Source organism: Heloderma suspectum, chromosome 4, assembly GCF_057233095.1.
Source record: "Heloderma suspectum isolate Gila_16-S chromosome 4, 16-S_ref, whole genome shotgun sequence".
NCBI classification, from domain to species: domain Eukaryota; kingdom Metazoa; phylum Chordata; class Lepidosauria; order Squamata; family Helodermatidae; genus Heloderma; species Heloderma suspectum.
Window position 1 is genome coordinate 40,650,314 of NC_139461.1, and position 19,434 is coordinate 40,669,747.

At 43.7% G+C, this 19,434-nt stretch overlaps 1 protein-coding gene across 13 annotated transcripts in view; it reads right to left on the bottom strand.

Annotated features, from left to right (window-relative positions):
- The window catches only part of VPS13B (vacuolar protein sorting 13 homolog B), a 623,510-nt gene that overhangs the window by 342,040 nt on the left and 262,036 nt on the right, over positions 1-19,434 (bottom strand). For all 13 annotated transcript variants that reach the window (XM_084849024.1, XM_084849023.1, XM_084849026.1 and 10 more), the window contains one exon: positions 13,800-13,930. In XM_084849024.1, the coding sequence (XP_084705150.1) occupies positions 13,800-13,930 (131 nt within the window). The remainder of the gene's footprint in view (positions 1-13,799; positions 13,931-19,434) is intronic.

The following is a 19,434-nucleotide window of genomic DNA, read 5'->3' on the forward strand; positions in this document are numbered from 1 at the left end:
TGAAGGGAAGCAAGAAGCATACTGCATACACACAATCAGTTCAGGGATTAAGAAAGGGTGGCTATGTGTCCTCTTTTACAGAGGACAGTCCTCTATTTGAAGGAGTCCTCTGTTTAAAGGGTTGCCCAGTCCAAATTCAGTTTAAAGATAAGCCAACGTAAGAGCTGTTGCTCATCATCAGTTAGCACCTGGACTGCAGACTGAACAGGCATGAATACAGGTCACCTAGTCACAGTCTTCCCCACTATAGTGAGATGTACTGTATTTCTATCTATTTATTTTATTACATTTCTACACATTTCTGTTTAAATTATAATATTTCTAAATTTCCATCAATACATGTAAATAAGAATATGCAAATTGGTGTCCTCTTTTGCCCTCTTTTTTGGCAATTCAAAAGTGGCCACCCTAGATTAAGTGGCCAGCCTATAACTGCATTGTGGGACCCACAGCAGGTTGGACTGGGAGCACGAGCGCAGCTGTTCTCCTCACACAACCTCTTGTCACTGGTGACTTGGGGACTGAAAAGGAAGGTGAATAAGCTCTTTGGCTTGGACCTATTGTGGGGCTAGGCAAGGGGACCCTGAAGAAGCTTGGCATTGGAAGGTGGCACCAGCCTCACTTCACAGGTTCTATGGACACCCCACCACCACCAAGCAAGGGGACTTTAAGGAGTCACAGCACTACAGCCAAACAGGATGTGACATCAGCCTCCCCTACATTTTCTTGTGCATAGGGTAAGCAACTTTGGAGGGGGAGGCAGGCAAGAGCGAGAAGGCAACCCCTCCCATCCTCTGTCTGACCTCCCACCCCACCCACTTATAAATAACATCCCCACTTATTTATACCTACAATGGAAACCTTTGGAAAACACATGTGCTTCTGATTATCTTTTTTTTAAGTTTGCATATCAAAAATAATGACTAGTGGTGTTCTATCTAAAATAAAAGGTCACCATCTTGTTTAAGAATCGAGGGTCAACATGAGCTGCAGTAGATTGTCACATTTTAGCTGAGTAGATTGTAAGCCACCCTGTGCATTTCCTTTAACAGGAAGGCAAGATAAAAATATTTTAATAAATAATAAATAGAATCAAATATAAAATATGAAATATCCCCCCCCCCCAGCTCTCATGTAGCTGGTAGCTCTTTCACTGTGCCCTCCTGTCTTGCGGTGCTGCTATTTAATGCCAGATCGGTCTGCAATAAGACTGCACTCATTCACAATTTGACGTGGACGAGAGGACCGACCTGACGTGTATTGCTGAGACTTGGGTGGGTGAGCTGGGTGGAGTCAACCTGACTCAGCTCTGCCCACCTGGGTACTCAGTGCAGCACCAACCTACGTTGGAGGGCTGGCAGGGGAGTTGCCGTGCTTCATAGAACTTCCATCTCTATCACCAGGAGACCATTCCACCTTGGAGCAGGCCTTGAGGGGTTGCACCTGGTGCTAGGCCATAGAGACAGACTGGGGATGCTGCTGGTGTACCGCCCACTCTGCTGCCCAGCATCTTCCCTGACTGAGCTGGCGGAGGCAGTCACAAGCGTGGTGTTGGAGGAACCCAGGACAGTGGTTCTGGGTGACTCAGGTGAGTCAGGTGACTTCAACTTCCATGCTGAGGCTGTCTCTGGAGTTCCAGCTCAGGACTTCATGGCCTCCATGATAACCATGGGGCTGCCTCAGTATGTCATCAGCCCAACACATGAAGCAGGGCACACCCTTGATTTGGGTTTTGCTCCAACTTGTGAGATGGGTAGTCTGAAGACTGGGGGGCTCCAAGTAACCCCATTGTCATGGTCAGACCATTTCCTGGTGAGATTTGAACTCACGGGGTTGAGGGACCTATTAGGATGGTCCGCCCCAGGAGACTGATGGAATCCAATGGATTTCTAAATGCTCTTGGGGATTTTCAAGTGGAGATAGCTGGTGATCCAGCCGAGGCCCTAGCCTCACTGTGGAACAGTGAGATGCGGAGGGCCATTGCCTTGGCTGCACCAGAGTGCCCTCTCCGGCACTGTGGAGCCCATTCTGTTCCCTGGTATACTGGGGAGCTGCGGTCAATGAAACAGGCTGGATGTTGGCTGGAGCACAAATAGTGTAAGACTCGAAGTGAAGACAACCAAGCATGCTCCAGAGTGCATAATCGTGCTTACTGCGTGGCAGTGCAGGCGGCAAAGAAGGTTTATTTTGCTGCCTCCATTGCTGTCAGGGTGGACACTGAGCCCATAGAATCCCAGAGTAGTTCTGATTCTGAGGAAGAGCTGTCGCTCCTGGGAGAGGAGCGTGCTCCTCTTTCCCAGGACCAACAGCTGACGGAGATTCCTCCCACCAGCATTCCTAGTTTAGTTAGCAGTCCAGGGAGTGACCAAGCACAGATAGCAGACTTGGTGGATGCACGATGCAGACGCAGAGAGCGGCACCAGAAGGAGGGCACGGAAAGGAGGCGAAGTGCCAGGTTGGCGCGCAAACAACGGCTGCACCCAGAGGCTCCAAGGGAAAAGGGGAGGGACTCTCCCTAGTCCTTAAGTTCAGGGGTCTGCCAGTAATTCCCTTTCAAACGGGGACCATCTGTTCCAACTTAGGGCATAGGTACTGTGCTGCTCAGATCTAGTTGCAATCAGTATAGTTGTTAAGTTGTAAAAGAAGAATAAAGCTTTGAAAGGAATTCCTTTGTCTGTGTCTGGACTTGGCTACTGGTTTAGACAGAGAGAGACCTCCAAGGAGCCCTTGACAATTGCGTCCTCAAGTAGCCATCCAGCGGAGCTCTTCCAGGTGGTCTGACAGTTGTTAACATCTTCCCCAGTAAATGGGGCCCTGGCCCCGTCAAGGACCCGCTGTGACCTTTTGCATCGCACTTTGAGGACAAAATCGCTTGTCTCCACAGCGACCTTGATGCTGTTGTTAGTGCAGTACCAGCCGAGGTGTCTGATACCACCATCTGCCCAATTTTGTGGGATCAGTTCCAGTTGTTATGGCCTTATGATGTGGACAAGATGCTTGCAATAATGCAACCGACCACGTGCCCTCTTGATCCCTGTCCCTCCTGGGTAATAAAAACTAGCCAAGGGCGTATGACTGGGTGGGTCCAGGGAGTGATAAATGCTTCCCTACAGGAAGGGGTGGTCCCTGCTGTCCTTAAGGAGGCAGTAGTGTGGCCACTCCTGAAGAAGCTCACTCTGTACCCAAAGTTATTAGACAACTACTGCCCAGTCGTAAATACCCCTTTTCTAGGGAAGGTACCTGAGAGGGTCATGGCGGACCAATTGCAGGCACTCTTGGAAGATACTGATTATCTAGACCTATTTCAATCTGGGTTTCGTCCTGGTTACAGGACTGAATCAGCCTTGGTCACCCTAATGGGTGACCTTTATCGAGAGCGGGACAGGGGGAGTGCAACCCTGTTAATTCTGCTTGATTTCTCATCAGCTTTTGATACCATCAACCATGGTATCCTCCTGGATCGACTCTGTGGGATGGGTATCGGAGGCACTGTGCTACAGTGGTTCCGGTCCTACCTACAGGGCTGATTTCAGAGAGTAACACTGGGTGACTATTCCTCGGCCCCTTGGCAAGTGAGCTATGGGGTGCCGCATGGTACCATCTTGACCCCAGTGTTGTTTAACATCTATATGAAGCCGCTGGGAGAGGTCATTAGGGGATTTCGAGCTAAATGCCATCAGTATGCTGATGACATGCAGCTCTATCTCCCTGTGACATCTGAATCAGGAGAGACTGTGCAAGTCTGAATAGATGCCTAGACTCAGCAATGGGCTGGATGAGGGCCAATAAACTGAAGCTGAATCCTGGCAAGATGGAAGCCCTGTGGGTGAGTGGTTCCCGGATCTGGGAGATAGGCTCACTGACTGTTTTGGATGGGGTTGCACTCCCTCTGAAAGTTCAGGTCCGTAGTCTGGGGGGTACTCCTAGATCCATCATTGTCGCTGGAGGCCCAAGTGGTCGCGGCGGCTCGGAGTGCCTTTTACTAGCTTCGGCTGGTTCATCAGCTACGGCCTCTCCTGGACAGGGATAGCTTGACCACGGTGGTACAGGCATTAGTAACCCCAAGACTGGATTACTGCAATGCGCTCTATGTGGGGCTGCCCTCAAGGCTGGTCCGGAAGCTGGAGCTAGTGCAGAATGCAGCAGTTCGGCTGTTGTTGGGAGCTGCCCCTTTTCAGCGTGTAACTTCTTCGCTGAGGGAACTGCACTGGCTGCCTATTCAGTACTGGGCCAGGTTTAAGGTATTAGTACTATTGTGCAAAGCCCTAAATAACTTGGGAACAGGATACCTGAGAGAGCGCCTCCTTCCTTACCAACCTGCCCGGTCATTGAGGTCATCAGAGGGCATGTTCCTGGTGGTTCCGCATGGACCTATGGCCTGGTTGGAGTCCACCAGGAAAAGAGCCTTCAGTGTGGTGGCCCCCTTCCTTTGGAATTCCCTGCCTTTAGAAGTCAGGCAGGCACCAACATTGTGTTCTTTCTGGTGCCTCCTGAAGACGTTGTTATTCCAAGAGGCCTTCCTTGCATGACCAGCCATGGTTTGTTAAATTCCACTTTGTTGGGGTTTGTCTTTTTAAAAAATGTTTTAACTCTTTTTAACCTGTTGTTTTATTCTTTTGTCATGTTATTCACTGATCCAAAATCTTCTGATGTGGAGCGGTATGTGTGTGTGCGTGTGTGTGTGTGTGTGTATATATAGATAGATAGATATATGTGTGTGTGCGCGTGCGCACATGCGCGTATATATAAATAAATAAATAACACAAAAAATCTACAAATCGTGATGTATAGATCTGCACATGCTGTGTTTTTCTCCTTTTCACCATTATATAGGCAACAGTGTCACCACAGGGGAACAGGAGATGATGGAGACATATTGGGATACCTCCTATGCTGGCTACATTGCGGTTTAAGGATGGCTAAGGGGTGATTAAAGATCAGCAGGAATTTTCCTGTTGGCCATTCAATGGGACAGGGAGAAGAGAGAGGATGCTTTCAATCTGGCCTCCCTGAGGTGCTGCTACCTGAGCTTGGCAACTCAGAGTGTTGCATGCCCTTTTGTTCTGTTTACTTCACCAAGCGAGGCAAGCACTGGATTGCTAGTCCTTGCATATTGTTCAGCTGCGTTTCATTCCCCATGCCAATTCTGCTCCATGTGCTGCCATGAGCAGCTAGATGCACACACTGGCATTTGTCTGTTGCTAGGGTGCTTGACTGGACAGATTATGGAGTAGTTTTAGGTTCACAGGTTGTACACTGTTTTTGTATTGCCTTCCCCTCTTGTTTTGTTGTTAATTCTAGGCTTATTGCTTGATGTTCTCAGACCCATATCAAGGAAATGTCTCCCTTTCTCTTACCTAAAGACAACTCAAGGCCTTACAGGACAAGTATGCAAAAAATATACCTCTGCACTCTTCAGAAGTTGACCATGCCTTTCACGCATCGGCAGCTTTTCAACCAGGTGTTTGATATGTCATTTCATAAGGTATGGCAGTGAAAATAAGAGTTACTTTACTTGTGGATACGTAAGTTCTTACTATGACAATACGGAATTTCAACACAATGGAAACGCATACCCCACTCCAAAAACCAATTTCTCTACACAAAGTCTACAGTAAATCCAGATTTACTATCTGAAAATGAATCAGTTTGCATTTGCAGTCCTATAAGTGCATGCATGTATAAGATCTTGAAACACACCTGTTGCGCTCACATCTGGACAAATGTTATGTCTACAAACATCAACTAACCTCACTTGCATGCCTCTGTATCAGCATGCACACACGCCTCTACACATACAGAGAAGAATATGCCCTTTGGCATATTACTAAAAATTACACTAAGAGAGAGGAAGAGCACTTCTAAAAAAACTATTAATTGCTGGATTAAATAATAAGAATGTGTCACAGATCATCTGATCATTAGGAACAGTGTTTTAAAATACGTATAATCCAAATATCTTAAAATTCCTGTACTATTAAGGTTACATCAATAGCTTATATTAAAGCTATCAAATAAATCTTTTTACACTTTAAAAATAACTATTAAACTGTATGTCTAAAATTATGAATTTAATGTGAAATGTGACTGATTTATATAACTGAATATAAATCTGCAGCAGTAAATCTTACATTAATGTAAGGCTCTGACAATCCAAGGGAAAGAAAATGAAGTAATCTGCCAGTAAGAAGTCCTCAAGCTGGGGGTCAGATCCTGTTCATGGAAACCATCTGGCTGGGACCCTCTGAGCCACACCAAACACAAATGATCTTTTAAAAAAATATCCTATTCATTAATGCATCACAGCTGCACTTAGTGTTACTTCATTTTTCCATGGCAACATCCTTGCTGTTTCAAGGATCATATTTCAGTTTTGGTAGCAACGTGTTCTTTTGCCAATACTGAACATATTTGTGTGTTAAAGACAAGGAATTATTACAAATTCTTGAAATAGAATCACCTCCTATTTTGATTACGTTAAGGCCTGGGCTTGCTATGTAACACTCCCTAATAGCAGGCCAATGAAGGATAGCAAATTCCCAATTCAGAAAATGTAAGTAAAACATTTGATATTTATTTTGTGTTCTTGATAACATGTATAACCCTCAAAAGTGTGCTGATCTCCACACTAATAAAACTACTCTTTAGTAAGAAACTATAATATCCCTGTTATATAACTTCAACACTGAACTTAAAATTCAGTTTTAAGTTTCGGTTTCTTATTAGGATAAAAATTGATATAGTATTAAAATGATAGTATTTACTACTTAGTATTCATACGGCCCTTTTTCAAAGCATTTCATTTATAATGACCTGGCCAATTCCTGGGTTGTTTAATCCAGGAATTGGTAGAGGCGTGCAGCAGTGAGTGAGCTGCTTCCCGCCCACTCACCACTTCCGCATTAAATTAACAACCCCTCCCTGGGTTGTTTCATGACATGCAAACCTGGAAACTCTGGGTTTAGGGGTTAAACAACCCAGAGTTAACCTTCTTAACTGAAAGTGGAAGCGGGCAAGCAGGCGGGAACCAGTATGCTCGCTCACTCCCACATGCTCACACACAATCCATGGTTAACAAACCATGAGTTATTTAATCATGCGAATTAGGTAACCATCTCAGCAAACCAAATCTCTAAAGGAGGGCAGCATTATATTCTCCATATGATGTTTATAGGACCGAGAGAGTCTTGATCTGGTATAATAGATCTGGCTGCCCTATGTTTCCAAGCTCAATTCAAAGTGCTGGTTTTGACCTATAAAGCCTTACATGACCCAGGACCACAACATCTGATGGTGTGCCTCTCTTGGCATGAACTGACCCATACACTACACTCAGCATCCAAGACCTTCCTCTGGGTGCCTCCTCCAAGGGAGGCTTGGAGGGCGGCAACAAGAGAGAGGGCCTTCTTGGTCGTGGCCCGCCAATTATGGAATGATCTCCCCTATGAGGCCCGCCTGGTGCCAACACTGTCATCTTTTTGGCACCAGGTAAAAACTGCCCTCTTCTCCCAGGTATTTGGCAGCATATAATGAATTTTAGTTACGTCTTGGACTGTCTTTGGCTGATTGTTTAAAAAATGGTTTTTAGATATACGTAGTCCATGTGTGCGTTATGCGTCCATACGTTTTGCTCCAGGCAAGAAAGTTTTCCAGGCAATTAAGATATTGTTCCCACCAACGGCTCTTCGGCCTCTGCATCGACTTAAATACAGGGGAGGGGCTGCTAAAGCTCCCCTTCTGACAATCTATCCTGATAGGGGAATCTAGCCAGTAAACAAGTACCACGTCTAAGACGGTGTCTCTGTTCTGCCCCTTTTAATTGATGCCTTAACTGGGTAGACACTCCCTGTGGAATCTTCCTCCTGCTTGGTTCTCACAATCCCATGCTGTAAATTAGGGGCCTCATTCAAGGGCAAATCTTGCAGCTATGGCTGAAAGGGAGTATCGCTCTCCTTTGACCTGCAATCAGATGGAAGCTAGGGAGAGCTGAGCTCTTAGGCCTCGGGCTTCCCACAACTGGACTGGGAATCATCCTGATCTAATTCTGAATCAGAATCTGGCTCCAACACCATAGGGCCCTCAGCACTTGGGCTACACCTGACAGTACAACTGTTCTGTAAAGGAAATGCAAACCATGCTACTTCCCTTCCCTTCCTGCACAAAGGAATTTTACATTTCCATTCATACCACACGTGGGGCAGCTCAGCTGCTGCAACTTGCCTCTGGCTGCCCGTTATGTTTCAAAAAAGATGAGCAGTCACCTTACCTTTTGTCTAGTATTGGGCATACTGAATCCACATGCTTTCCCAGGCTGTCCTTAAAATACTAGGTGGTCCAGGAGAAAAGAGGACATCTGGCCACCCTAAACCAGTTAGGAGCCACCAGCAGATGGATGGGTTTTATGAGAGTAAACAGATTGATTGATTGATTGATTACATTTCCATACCGCCCAATAACTGAAGCTCTCTGGGTGGGTCACAACAATTAAAACCATAAAATACTACATATGATACATTACAGAAGTTTAAAAGTTTAAGACTACAGTAAAAAATAAAAGCAAAGACCAAGATAAAACCTAGCAGCAATGCAAAGATTTAAAATACAGTGACAAAATTAAAACAACAGAGCTAAACATCTAAAATGCCCTGGAAAATAAAAAAAAGTCTTCACCTGGCTGTCATGCCCCCCTTGGACTCCTCCGAGGATGAAGGGGAAGAGCAGGCTTCAGACCCAGGGGAAGGGACCAGCACAGAAGGAGCCCGAGTCCCCTCACCCCCTATGGAGGTTCCAGGCCGTGTTGCAGTCTCCCCAGAGGATTCGGAGGGTGAAATGCCACTGACCTCTGCAGAACGAAGGCAGCTGCATGTCTGGGAGCAGCATAGGCAAGCCTCTGTCCATTTAAGACAGAGAGGCTCTCAGAGGCAGGAGGACTGATTAGATACAGCTGCCTCAAGTCGTGGCCATTAAAAGGGGTTGGCAGGCTAGGGCTAGGCGGCTGAAGAAACAACGTTGTGTTACATGCCGGTTCTCAGCCTCGGACCTTGTGCACTGCTGTGCTCGTGTTTCCTCTTGTGTTTCCCTGTGTGTTTTGGACCCCAGATTGGATAATGGACTTCTCTTTGCCTTGATGCTTTGGACTCACTGCCCGGGTAAAACATCCCTTGCTACAAGTCGCTTTTTCACTTCCCAGCCTTGGACAGGTTTACAGCCCTGTTATCAGCTGGTGATTTATTGCCGCTAGCTGCTGACCGTAGGCAGGAGCCAACAGTTTGTTTCTTCAGCCAGCTAGAGTGAAAAAGTGGGCCTGCAACTGGGCCTGGAACCTCCATAGGGGGCTCGGGCTCTTTCTATGCTGGTCCCTTCCCAAGGGTCTGAAGCCTGCTCTTCCCCTTCATCCTCGGAGGAGTCTGAGGGGGGCATGACACTAGCGCCGGAAAGAGCACAATGTAGGCGCCAGGCAAGCCTCTCTGGGAAGCTCATCCTAATATGCTCCTGTGATGGAAAGCTGTTTCCCCTGTTATCCTGCCTTGCAAGGCAGACCAGTCTTGAACACGTTTCAATAATTTTTAGTTACAAATAGGATAACCTCAGAACTTCATGGGTATTTACCTGAGAGTAGGAAAATAACTGTTAGCAAGCCCACTGGCTGCCACCAGCCAAGACCCAATCCTGTTATTCCCATTTACCTCACCTTCTAAGCATACAGTGTGATCCAAACACAGCTCTAGTACACAGAACCATAGGCTAAGCATGGGCTCTAGTTAATCCTAGGGCTCAAATCATGAATGTCTATTTAAAATCAATGAGAGAGTGGGGGAAATAAGAGGTAGTAAAGAAAGTAAATAATGCTAAATAATCCTATTTTTAGACAAAATTACATAATATCAGCATCATGTTTCCCAGATGCAGGGGCCTCTTCTTGATGTTCAATCAGAGACAAAAACACAAATTTGCCCAACTCCATTTTACCTCCCTCAGGTGAGGAGGGAAATATTGACTAGGGGAGGCAAGGCCTCCGATCAGGCTGCCTAGTGTCAGCCTCAAGTATATAGCTTAACACTTCTCAAGACAGGAAACTGGAGGGAAGAGGGGTGTGAACTCGAAGATATTTCTGTTTCTCCTGTCACTAGACAGGCCTTGTGTACTCAGGGGAAAATACAGGCTCCATGTGTTTTGCTCACTTCAAGGTGAGGAAGGGAGGGTCTCTGGTAAAAATAGGGGTTCTCAACGAAATAAACCTAGGATGGGTTACTATTTCTCTTCCAACAACACAGAGAGTTCACCCAAGGTGATTAAAAGCTAGGAGATCAAAGCAAGTAAGGAAGGCACTGGGTAAGTATGGAGGGATGCAAGGCAGAAGGAAATAATAGGGCCAAAGGATGAAGCAAAGAGCAAATGACAAGGACACATCTTGTGCATATATATTTCCTTTCTATAGCGATCCTATACATGCCTACAAAGGAAAAGGGAATGTACCTTGGGAAACATTATACTGGATCCAAGTTGCTTATCAGGCCCAGTTCATGGATTTGGACTTTATATTAGAAGAGTCATGAGTGGGAATTGAGAGTCATGAGTAGGAAACGGAATCCTAGTAAAAGAAGGAAATAAGCGAGGGAACCTAATTTGTTGTGAGTAGGATGGTGAATAGAACAGCCGACTAGAGTACCTGGACAATTGTGCCACCTTTTCATTTGATGTTAGCTGTCTTTCATACTGTGCCAACATCACCATCATCATAATTTCAACTATAAAATTTATTTTGATTCTAAAATGTGATTCAATACAAATTGTAGGGATTTAAGAATACTGCTCAAATATTTTCAAGTTGTCAAGGATTCAGCTTTTAAAGTACTTAAGGAACATTCTGAGAATAGCATATTTATCTGAAGCGTATTAGTAAAAATGTAAACTTATTTGGTTGGCATTCAACATACTATTACTCATGGTTAACTCATTTGGTTGAAATGTGGAACCCTTGTTATTCTCAGTGAAACTAGGCATTAATAACCAATTAAAAATAATTGTGTTTATGTTTCTTCATGACTTTAGTAACTATTAGTACCAGGAACACACAAAAAGTGAATACTTCCCTCCCCCACACTGTCATTGCCAAGAGACATTCTGCAAGACTTACACTGAAACCTTCAACAACTACAGAAAAAAACCCATTTTTACAGTTAAGTGTGAAGCATTTTTTCACTGACATCATAAGAGCGTAAAGAAAGTTCAGTTCACTAAGTTGTCATGCAGAACACTCTCATGAGCAAAAACTGGCCAAGGATAAGCAAACGCTAGCCTTGGATCCAAAATAAACTTTCCAGGTGTTTTTGTTCTAAACACATATACTTATACTAACATCAAGTGAAATAACAATCCTTTCATGGGTTCAAGTTACGCAGAAGTTCTGATTTATCTATTAACAACTAAGGACTTTTCCCAATCTAAATTTGTTATCCTATAAAATCTATGTCTTGTAAATCACTAAACTCAGCTGCCAAAGCAAATTCTAGAATCAAGGCCACATTCCCAGAACTTTATATGAGACCCACATAAGTCCCACCTGACTACAATGGGAAGGTGTATGGCCCCTGCAGTGGGCACTGAACTCTTAGGTTAGAGGTGCCAAGATAGTGATACATCAGATTCAAAGGTTTACTTACAAGCAGTACTTTACTGGGTAACTTACAGCACACAGGTATACCCAATGGTTGGATTAGACAACTTCTCTGAACTGCGAGCCATTGGGTCAAATGGGTTTTATACAATACATGTTAGCCATGAGGCAGCATAGCAACAGCAAGCACCCCTAGCTGTCATTCCCAGCATAAACTAACAGCACTTGGTTCTCAAGCACAGCCACCTATAGCTTTAAGGTAAACAAACTCTGCTTCTCAGGCACATCAGTGATAAGACATTCTCCTCGTTAGCAAGGAATGTTCTGAGAAGGCTGTTATTGGCCTTTTGATTCATCTGCACATGCTCAGAGGCTTACTAGCAAGGGAATTGCACCAATAATGAACTTAAGCAAGCATTATGGATCTCTAGGCCCCTCTAACACTGTAAATGACTTGGCTACGCTCCTGGGGCCAATACATTAGGCAAGCTTTTAAATATGTTCAGGTTTGTAGTTCTGTATTTCATAACTGATAATGAAACTCTGAGAATGCTATTACACTATTAAATCAGAAAAAAATATAATGGGTTTCAGATCTAGATTGAAAGAAAACCTTAGTTAGCCTTAACCATGGATAACACCCATGCAGTTAAGGGACAGGGGGAATTTGTGGATGAGGGCAGGGGCTGTGAGGAGGAAACATGAATTCCTAAGGCTGGCTACCAATTTGCTAACAGTGACTGGGTTCGCATGATCACAGAGTGAAAATAAGCGACAGTGGCTTATTTTCCCTTCCTGCATGTACCGTCATGACATCTGAACACAGCGAAGGTGGATGGCTGGAGTGGTTTATAAACCACCCTGAAGCCCAAGGTTTGTTCTAGGGTTGCAGGGTGGTTTGTAATCCACCCCAGCTACCCACCTTCGCCAGTTTCAGACGTCATGACAACCAATAGGAGGGTAATTATGCTAATTAGGAGGCTTGCAACCGGCATACATGGGGAGGGAAAATAAGCCACCATGGCTTATTTTCCTTCTGTAATCATGCAAACCCACCCAGTAGTTAAAAAGGGCCAGCTTTATATTTTGACTAGCCTCAAGGAGGAAGACATTGTTACTGATAAATTTAAATAAATGGACCTAATGCTGCAGATTCAGGAAGTCATCCTGACTACCATCCCTGGCAGAAAAAATATAGGCTACGGTAAGACGATCATATCTTGACTTAATAAACCAAGATCTGAATTAGGCTTTTGCCTGCACACACAGCACCTTTGCTCCTTCCTTCACAGTCTGAACACTCAAACTAGAAAGACACCCATTAACTATCGTTTCCCTTTTTGTCTGAGCTGAGAAATTACAGTTATCAGCCTGAGAAAACACCAGAATATTTGTTGTTGTTGTTCAATATCCTTGCTTGTTCCTAAGCTGGTAACCACAGTTTCTGAGTTCGGACAAAATGGGAGACTCATTAATTAGCACATTGTGAATGAAGGAATTAAGGGGATAACAGCATGGGCAAAAGGCTTGTTAATATCTTGGCTAATTAAGCTGACATGACTGTTCAAGACTGATTCGTAAAGTTATCATCTGGCAAAAATCCCTGCTGAAAGGATAGGTATTTCTGACCGAGATGTCCAAATCACCCAGTTCAAGAAATATCTGGATAACCAAGGGAGTCTGTAGTAGCGATAAATTTATGTTTTAGATTTTTTTCAAATACAGGTGAAGGGGGATTACAATCAAGCAAAAGCCTGTAGTATACCAGAATAGTAATGTTGTTGCTTGGTTCCCACAATAAGAAATCAGCTTTTTTGTTTCTTTATATCAGAGGATAAGATGCGATCTATGACTAAATGGATATTTGAATGATGGGAGTTTTTACAAGCAGCACTATTCTGGGCAAATGACCCTGAGATGTCCTGTAAGGTATACACAAAAAAGGCATTGTGGAAAACTCACAGCCATATTGCATGTAACCTCAAACACTAGAGAATGCAAAGACTATGCTTAACTCTCTTCTCATTTAAACTGAAGGGACTTGGCATTTATGTTTGGCTTCGTCATTCCCTAGATAAATAAAACCCGAAAGCTTATTTTATAGGAGTTTCAAAATAAGCTGAGATTCCTAGGAAGTATTAAGTACTGTAATATATTCCTTTTTTCTCCCATTACATCTTACCTGAAGTGTAAGACGCTTAACTGAATTCCACACTACTCCAATAAATTCTTTCATTCTTTCCTCAGGACTTTTGCTGCAGCTTTCAGACGAGCTCCGCATGGCTTTTACTGGAACTGATAAAGGCCGTGATTCTTAAAGATAAAAGGAAGATAAACTAGCTTAATCAATCCATCATACTTTGTTTGGATACAAGATAGCCCCAATCCAACTAAAATTAGTCATGACCAACTAATCCATAGGTTTCAATAAGCCTTAGTCACATCTAACTTGAACTGTTTTAGGATCAATCAGTGAACACTATGAAAGTTCAGATGTTTAGGACATTCCAATACCTTCTCTCACACATTTTCATTTAGATGGTGGCTTCACTCACACAACTTACAAAAATATTTAGCAAATAAAAAGTAGATTTTAGCTTCCAATTTGCCAAGCAAATTGCATTGGCAATGGTACATAATTCAATAGCTTTGGCAACCAAATTTATAAAGTCTCTAAATGTTTTCTTTTGTACAATCTCTAAAAAGTAGAACACTTAAACATATACAAATGCCATCACCTTTTCAGGACCATAACAACAAGGAGGGTGTCATGTGTAGTTGGTGTTTTGCATTTTATTGGCATAACCCTAGCACTTTGTCTAATATTACAAGCTCAGTCCTTCTGCCTAGGACACCCTTAGCTTCCCTTCCTTGCCATCTTCCCCTAAGTTCCTTTGCCTCTCCCCATGCTGCAAATTTCTAGAGAGACCTCATTTTAGACTTCCCATTCCAAAGTCCATTTTTAAAACTGGATTGGGTTTACTTCTGGGGTCCCTATTAACATTTTAACCAGCTGTTCAGTCTCCCCATCATTGCCTTTGGTTAAGGTGTCCAACCAGTGTTGGATCTATAAGCCTTCTAAGCTGTTTCTGGATAACTTGTTGCACCAAGTTGTCCAGATAGCTAGAGAGATTACCCCATTTTGAATCTGTGATCAAAATTTGTGATGTGTGGGTAGCTTGTGCCCTTTGTGAATTTCCAGGTACCCATGACCAAAGTGAGGTCCTTTTCATTTCCCTTATTCTGAAACAAGGTAAATATACCCACTTTGACTATTTCTTCTTCTTTCTCCTAAACTGACTCTAAATTAGGTCTGTGCAGGGACCCTGCGATCCACCTCAGAGGCCGTATCAGGGCTTCCGAGGCAAGCCTGATTTGCTTCCGGCTGATTCAGGAGGCCTCCAACCCGTTTCAGCCTCTGGAGCTGAAGCGGGATTCAGATGGCCCCCGTGCCACGTGAGCCCCCAGCTCCTTACCTGGGCCCTCAGAACACATGCTGGCAGCCATCTTCTTGTTCCAGGGAGCTGTTGTCACTGCTGCTGCCACTGCCAGCTCCTGGGCCTTTGGGATGAGCACTGGCAGCCATCTTCTTGTTCCAGAACATCACCATTTTAAAAACGGCGACTTTCTGTATTTCCAGAAATAGATCCTGTGCCATTTGTGCAGGATCTATTTCCGGAAATACAGGGAGTCACCAAAAATGGAGACTCCCTGGAACAAGAAGACGGCTGCTGGTGCGTGTCCTGAGGGCCCAGGTAAGGAGCTGGGCAGAGGTAGCAGCAGTGCAGCTGGGTTTCTGGATCGCTCCGAAGCACTTTGGACCAACCTGACCAGCTTCATGCTCCCTCTGCTTTGGAAGTAGCCTGAAGCGCTCCACTTCAGCTCAGAGTTCGGGTTTCAGGCTGAAGCAATACACAGTCCTACTCTAAATCTACCTGTTCTGACCATCATATGGTCTACCCTACGCTAGTAAAACTTGAGGAAACTCCTGTTTCATATAGCTTCCCAAACTCTGCCTTGTCATTTCCCTAGTGCCCTCCCCACCATAATTCCCTGACTCCACCTTTCTCTGTCTCTGCTACTGCTAATGGAAATAACCTGCCAGTATAGTGCTGGGAGGTTGACATACTAATCTGCCCTTCTTTCTGTAAACATTTATGGTAAAATAAAGCTGTGATATTTTGTAATCTTTATCAGTGAGCTAATTTCCTCATTTTGTTGGCACATAGCATATGATCTGCAAACATTCCCTATATTCCGGGTTTGTTGAGTACATATATGTATGTGAATAAAGACATTTGGTAACAGTGTAGAGCACCCAACTGAGAGTAGTTGTGGGTGTGAGATGTGATAAAAGATGAAAGGAACAACCACAACAACCTAATGAGAATTGGGGTGGGAGTATATGCCACTCCAGAACAATGCTATGTTGGAGGAAGAAGAGAAGCAGCCTGAAGTAATTGTATTTTATTATTTTATGTAAACTGACTTGGGAATCCTTCAAGATCAAAAGGCAGGATTAAAGAATCAATTAAAAATGCTTTGTTGAGGATTAAGAATTAGATTCCTGACTTGGTTAAGATCTGATCTATTTTTAAAGGCCTCACAGTTTGTGGGCAATAGGAACATTTGAAGCAATATACGGTGTTCATTATCTTCCACTAAGTTCCTTTGCCTCTCTCTGCCTGTTTCTTATTGCTAAAGTTAATCAGTGCTGCCATGAACATATTCAGAAGCAACATTAACTCTGAAGCGAATAAAGAAATCCTTAGATGTGCAGGAAATCCATGTGTGCATCATAGCTCCATCTCCATCATCTTCATTAAGCAAACCAATCAGTGCATCAATCTTTATAAGCAAACATGAACAAACACTCATGGAATGTGCACAGTGTTTCAGATGAAATAATTTTCTGATCTAAAATTTAATCCTGTTCCATAGCCATCAATCTTGGTCCATTGCCATTGATAGGAATGTTACTATTGATTTGAACAGGATTTGTACTGTACAGCAGTGGATCCCTAGTACACTTGTTTTAGGAGTAAATCCTACTGATTTCTGAAACTAACAATTACGTATCACTCATTTCAGATTATTTTCAACAGTTTCCCAATTTTTTGCAGGGGGGATTTTAACAATTCTGTTTTTCCCCTTATTTTGTTAAGACAAATTTTCAGTTAGATTTATAGCTAAATACAAATTCAACTTCATCTTGATAATGTATTCTGTGAAAAATAGAGCTATCTTGTAGAACTATCATTTGCTAATCTAGAATTTACAAGAATTTTTGTAGTCAACCCTTAGAACTCATGAATGCCATATTACTTTGCATAACATTAGCATAAGAAACATTCTTCTGTTTCTAATCACTCATGGTACCTTGACCAACTCCCAAGGATGTTGACACACAAAAAAGAAAGCATTACATTGTGCTCTTCATCCAAAAGAATAAATCCCTTTTTGTATGCAGGATGAAAACAGAAACTTTACAAAACAGTGTGGTTGAGCTTGTTATGATGAATTACTGCCAGCATGTGAAAAGTACACAGGAAAAAGTTCTTCCCTTGCTCCAGATCTTGGGGGAAATGTCAGATTTAAATAAAAATGTTGCACTCTTTCATGTCTAGTTAACATTGCTCACCCTCCTAAAGCATCCTTGTTCAAGCATCCACTGCACAGCAGGCACACACAAACAACAGCCCTTCAAGTTAACTGAACAGAAATGTGTGATCTACTGATTTAAGTGCTTCTCAATGATTTATCACCTGCCAATCTATTTTCTTGGCCTTCCAAATCTAAAATTTCACAAAACAATTTAAGAAAGAATCAAGTTTTGCATTCTAGTAATGTCTGCTTACTGGGTTTAAAACAACAAGAACATAAGTAAGACATGTCCAGAAATTAATCCACTGGAATTTCTGGGTTCTTTGTAGTCAATTTTAATGTTTGTTTCTCACTATCTTACTCACATTGCTTCTCTCCTCATCTAACAACAACAACAACAGCTGCAGCAGCATTTTACCCTGCTTGTCAGACAAAAAAAGCAACTTACAAAGAAAAGTAGTAAGGCAGTCCCTGCCCTCAGCCTTACAATCTAAAGACATGACACAAAAGGAAAAGGGATTTGGAGAGCAGGGGGGGAAGCAAACTGAGACACTAGTTCTTTGTTACAAGGTTCTTATTGGTGTTCTTTTCTGGCAGGAAAGGGAGAATCAAGCTGTTCCTTCTTTGGCCAATATATGGGCAGGTTCTCTGGCCAGGTTGGTCTCCCTCTTGCTGTGATGTACTACCTCGGAGGAAAGGACTGCTGCAGAAAGGAGCGGTATTATAGGCTGAGCCCTGAGTGTGTTTGTCTGCCGCACCTTCCACACAGGTATTCGAGGCTCCAGCTTGCTAGCAGCCCAAGGTGAAGAGCAACAGCCAAGGGTTCTCAGCCTTTGGTGAGAAGCCACTAAACAGGAGCTGCTACCTTAAGAGAAGAGTGAAACTTGTTGAGTGCCTGGAGCAGTAAGCAGCCATGCACATAAAGAGCCACAGCTATGCAGAGGGCAAGAGCTGGATTATTCTATTGGCCTTGTTGGGAGATGACAGGTTACTTACATATATGCGCAAACATACGGGTTCTGCACTTTCACAGAGCAATGTTTGTAACATTCTAGAGCTGAGTGTTTTTGAAAGGAACCCACTCTTCTTTTATAGTGCACATGTCCTAAGGCATGGTTCTGTCATTCCTGCTCAGTCATAGGATGAAACAGAATAAGCAGGACATCAAGATGGGTAGGAGAGCTGGTTGTATGAGTACACAGATGACCACTTGGAGAACCACAGTTACAGGAAAGCAATTTGTCCTTCTTCTTTGTGGTCTCTATGACTCACACATATGGGTAATTACAAGCTATCCTACTGAAGGAAGATAGATGTCACACCAGGATAGAACATAGAACTGCCCTGTCAAGGGCAGTGTCCGTCCTCACTCTTGTGTCAAGTGAGCAATGGTGAATAAATATGGATGGCTGTGCCTATGTTGCCAACTGGCAGAGGTCCAGAATGGAAATCCCCTGGAAAGTAGAGCCATGATGCCATAGCTCTGGTAGAATGACTGCATATTCCCTCAGGAACAGGAAGCTTAGCCAGCTGATAACAGCGAAGTATGGTACTGGACACCCATTTTGTGAACCTCTGCAATGAGACTGGGTGCCCATGGCATAGCCTGTCATAAAAGACAAAACATTTCACTAACATGCAGAAGACAGTCATACTATTAATGCAGAAAGCCAGAACACAGGGCACGTCTAACTACTGCAGCCTCATTTCTAATGAGGAGGAACAGGGAAAATCTCCCATGGTATGCACCAATCTTACAGGTACATAGTAAGGCGGAGCATCATTCTGGAGTGCATGTCGCCCTGTTTGCTGAGATTAAAAAAAACCTTTTGTATTGTCAGAAGGTCTACTGCACTGATATGTTGTGTCCGCTGTGAGGTTGACCATTTCCACAAACCTGTAGGGGACCACAATGAGTATCCCAGCTCTCAAGAGACACCTCCATGGTGATGACCCTGGAGATGGTGTTGCTGAAAAGGTATGCCCCATAATTGGCGGGGCCTGCATACCCACCAATGAAGACCTCCAGACTGAGGGTATAGATGTTGGTTTCCAGGAAGAAGACAGAAAAGAACCACTGCTGTATAGGCCATACTCTGAATTAAGCAGAAGAAGTGACTGCCATAGTGGTCATCATTAGTCCCAGGAATTGCTGTATGCTGAGAGAGGTTGTGGTTGGGGAGGAAGCAACTCACAGAGCTAAGCTCACCAGT